Here is a 3,810-nt window from a genome sequence, read left to right as displayed (position 1 = left end):
CACACTGTGTCCATTGAGGGTTCTCAGTTCTTGGGCAATTGGGAGAGTTCTTCCCCTTTGGGGTTTTTTCTTAATTTCCCTGTTGTTGTGCAAACCCCAGGGTTGTGGGGCCTCCCCCCAAGCCTTGTGGCCCCTCCCACTTCTGTGTAGGCAGCGCTAGTTGGGCTCAGTAAGCAACTACTCTCTTGGCTGAAGAGGTAGAAAAAACAATCTGGGCAGCTTGGCAGGTCCTAAGCCCAGACCAGGAGGCTCTTGAGCAACCTCTGATATCGTTCCTTGCTCTCTTCAGCCAGTTTTGGCCAAACCACACTGTGTTTCTTTTCTGATGCAGGTTCTTCTCCCTGGCAGACGTGGGAAGCGAGACCCTTCTGCAGGGGCAGGTGGGCAGGGTCCTAGACTGCTCTGATCTACAAGAGACATCCAAATCCTTACAGGGGAAGATGACACCTTCAGAATTATGCAGCACACAGGTTTTACTTTTGTCATGAACTTGCGAGGCAGTCTTAGGCAAGCCACTCTCCATTTCAGCTCCTTTCTCCCATGTTCAACATGAGCAAAATAATGTTGTGGAGGTTGGACTGGGTGCTCTTATTCAGTTAGTTAGCCTCTTTTGTCCACCACGTTGTCTCCATTGCAGTGGTTCTATGAGGTAGCAAGATGGCTGCCATTGCCACCTCCTATTTCCATAATAATTAATTTTTGTACCTCTTCCAACTGACTGGGTTGTTCCAGCTACTCTGGGTGACTTACTAAAGAATTATTGGACAGAGGCCATGACTGTTCAAGTGTTATAATAGTGTTTTGAATGTACAGTCGTACCTTGGTTTTCAAACAGCTTATTCCTCAAACGTTTGGCTCCAGAACGTTGAAAATCTGGAAGTGACTGTTCTGGTTTGCAAAGTATTTTTGGATGCCGAACATGAGATGGGGCTTCCTGAAGCCAATCGGAAACCTCACTTTGGTTTCCAAACGTTTTGGAAGTTGAACGGATTCTGGAATGGATTCCATTCGACTTCCAAGATATGACTGTGTAGAGCTGGTGTGGTGAAGTTGGTGGTGTGTGGTTTTAAGACATTTGGAAATAATAGAGGAAATGCAGGAAGACAAATATAGGACTATCTCCGGACCAGCCAGAAAATGGGAAGCCCCATTAAATTAATCAATATGAAATGTTTAATTGGATTGTTTTTATTTTTTTTATTTTGGATATGACGTGGCAAGATTTGAGATGTTATTAATTGAGATGTTATTAATGAAAAATTAATTAAAATTCATTCATTTATTTATTTTAAAAGAAGCCAATGAGAATCCTTGTCTCCTCTCTGATGAGCCTCCAGCCTGGGTCCTGGGCATTGCCGGCTCAAAGGAAGCCCTTCTCAAGAAGCAAAACGGTGTTTCCTGCCATCTTGGGCCCCTCCAGCCCTGCAAGCTCCCCTGCTATAGAGAGATTCCCCGGTGGAAGGGACACTCCCAGGAGGTGGTGGACTCTCCTTCCTTAGGAGGTTTTAAGCAGAGGATGGATGGCCGTCTGCCAGGGACGATTTGATTCCGGGGGTTGGACTAGATGACTCTGAGTGTCCCTCCCAACTCCATTCTTTCCCCGCACCCCCCACCCCGTTCAGCCTAAATAGACTCCAGGAGAGCAGTGAGAGCTAAAAGCAGGTTTATTGGGGGTGGGGAGAGACGTGGTCGAGGCTGCCACGTCCAGGCGGCACTTCTGCGGAGGGCGCCGGCTGCTTCTTTCGCCTAGCGTTATTTGGAGATCAGCCCGTTTAGGATGAGCATAGCCTGGCAGAAGATGTTCAATTCCTCCTGGGTGTCTTGGTTCGGCAGCTGTGGAGAGACGAAGGCGGGGAGGGTTAGAGAGGAGAGAGAGGCGCGAAGGGGTAAAGGAGGGACCCACGTCTGGAGCCCCCGCCCGACGGGGAGGGAGACAGACTCACCCTGGAGTTGACGGGGTCCGCGAGCAGGTTCTGGGTGGGCAGGGCGCTAGGGTTGTCGAAGGCGCTGCCGAATGAGTTCACTAAGATGCTGCAGATTATCTTGGAGCTGTACTCCCCCAAGGTGACGATTCTAGGGGAGGAGGGGGAGAAGAAGGTCAGCTTGCGGGAAACGAGAGTAAAGAGGAGATGTGTCGGGCCATGGCCTCGCCACCGAGAGAGGGTCCCTGCCCGACGGGGCGGGCTTACCTGGGCACAGTCCGGGCGCCGATGTCTGCGGAACGGGACGGGATCTCGGCCCAAACGGGCTGCACGTGGCTCTGGTTGACTCCGCTCAGCGCCATCCTGCCAGCTCAACCTCTTGGTGCCGTCGGAGCAGGGGCAGCCCTTTTATCACCGCCCGCCCTGCCCCCCGGGTGGCGTCTCCCTCGGCCTCTGCCAGCGCCTCCTTCCCTCCCTCGGCCTCGGCAAGGATCCGGGACGGGGCGCACGAGCCCTGGAAAGTGAGCATCCTCCTCGCAATTCCCGCTGCCTGCTGCCAGGCGGACACCGTCGAGCATCTTCGCTGGACGCTCCCTGGGCGATGATGACTCGGTAGTCCTGACACACACACCCCCCCCCCCGCCCTGCGAGGTCGGCCAGTCAGTCTTCTTCCCCCATTGCTGCACACGGCAGAGGGGCACGAGGGGGAGGAGAGATGGGAGGAATGGCGCATCCTAGAAAGCCGTGCGCGGAGGTTCTCTCTCAGGTCCTCTCCTGCGGGGGTGAGCGTGGAAACTACGACCCAAATCGAACCAAATGGGTCGCTCCTTTGCCCGCCAGGCCAGTCGCCGGCAGGACTGCAGGTGCGGGAGAGAGGAAGGATCAGTCCATCCAGCTGAATGGAGGCATTTGGCCCTCGGCGTCCTCTCCCCAAGGGACTCCCCGGAAACTTGGCTGGCAAGAAAGAAGGGGGGCGGGTTCTTGTGGGGATCAGGACTGGCGAAGCAGCAGGAAAGCAGAGACCGTTCTCCCCATTCCAAGCCACCCAAAAGGGGAACATATTGAGGGTGGGGCTGAGAATGTAGTTCGGTTTACTTAAAAATACGCAGGACTGAAGAGTTCATGCAAGGCGTAACAGGTTTATGGAAATCAACAAAGGAGCAGATTTCAAGCAACAACTTGGAACATGAAAAGAAAGAACAACACTTACGCAATCTATAGTTCAGCCCATCTAATTAGTGAGGTTAAATATATGTGGGAAGCAGACTGGATTATTAGAAATAATTTTAGGTTACTAAACTGCAGCCCAGTTCCAAACTGACCATTTCCTACCCACCCTGAAATGAGAAAGAAGAATTTTGTTTAATTGCTTATTTGTTAATTAGGATTCATGGGGAAATGGTCCAGTTTGGAACTGAGCCCCAGTTCAGTAGCCTAGAAATTACTATGTGTTGAGAGTGCAAAGTTGGAGGCAGCAGGGAGCCCTCAAGACTGTCCTGGAAGGAACTCCAGGGGATGAGCAACCAGGGATGATAAGTTGACACCTTCACCACAGACTGCAACCAAGGGTTCATTTCCTGTGTTCACCAAAGTGGGTGGCCATTATAGGTGTCCAGAGTGGGTCACCTACACATACATTCCTATCCACAGCAAGCCAAATGGTTATTATAGGTAATAGAGGCCATTATGCAGGGACCTGGCCATGTATTGCTATCCAAACACAGACATACACTTTTGGTGCACGCTTATGAGTGGCAGAGTGGGTGTAAGCCACATCTATGAGAAGGCAGAAATGTGAGTGGCAGCAGAATTCCCCGGTTCAGCTAACCCAGAAGCTAAAAGAGGAGGATCGTGTGTGACCTTGCTGGCCATTTCTCCCCGTGTCCAC

The 3,810-nt window shown here is 51.9% G+C and overlaps 1 protein-coding gene across 1 annotated transcript; it reads right to left on the bottom strand.

The window, feature by feature from the left end:
* Nucleotides 1-1,752: 1,752 nt before the first annotated feature.
* LOC308571807 (uncharacterized protein) lies at nucleotides 1,753-2,612 on the bottom strand (the record flags this gene model as incomplete). Its single annotated transcript, XM_081167429.1, has 3 exons — nucleotides 2,190-2,612; nucleotides 1,944-2,073; nucleotides 1,753-1,833 (listed from the first exon to the last, which is right to left on the bottom strand). Exons 1-3 carry the CDS (start codon nucleotides 2,282-2,284, stop codon nucleotides 1,753-1,755), a joined length of 306 nt encoding a protein of 101 aa, XP_081023555.1. The 5' UTR covers nucleotides 2,285-2,612.
* Nucleotides 2,613-3,810: the final 1,198 nt, after the last annotated feature.

This window comes from Podarcis bocagei, assembly GCF_964188305.1.
Source record: "Podarcis bocagei genome assembly, chromosome: 13".
Taxonomy (NCBI): Eukaryota; Metazoa; Chordata; class Lepidosauria; order Squamata; family Lacertidae; genus Podarcis; species Podarcis bocagei.
The sequence above is the reverse complement of the archived record's forward strand: the minus strand, read 5'-3'. Positions and strand labels throughout refer to the sequence as shown.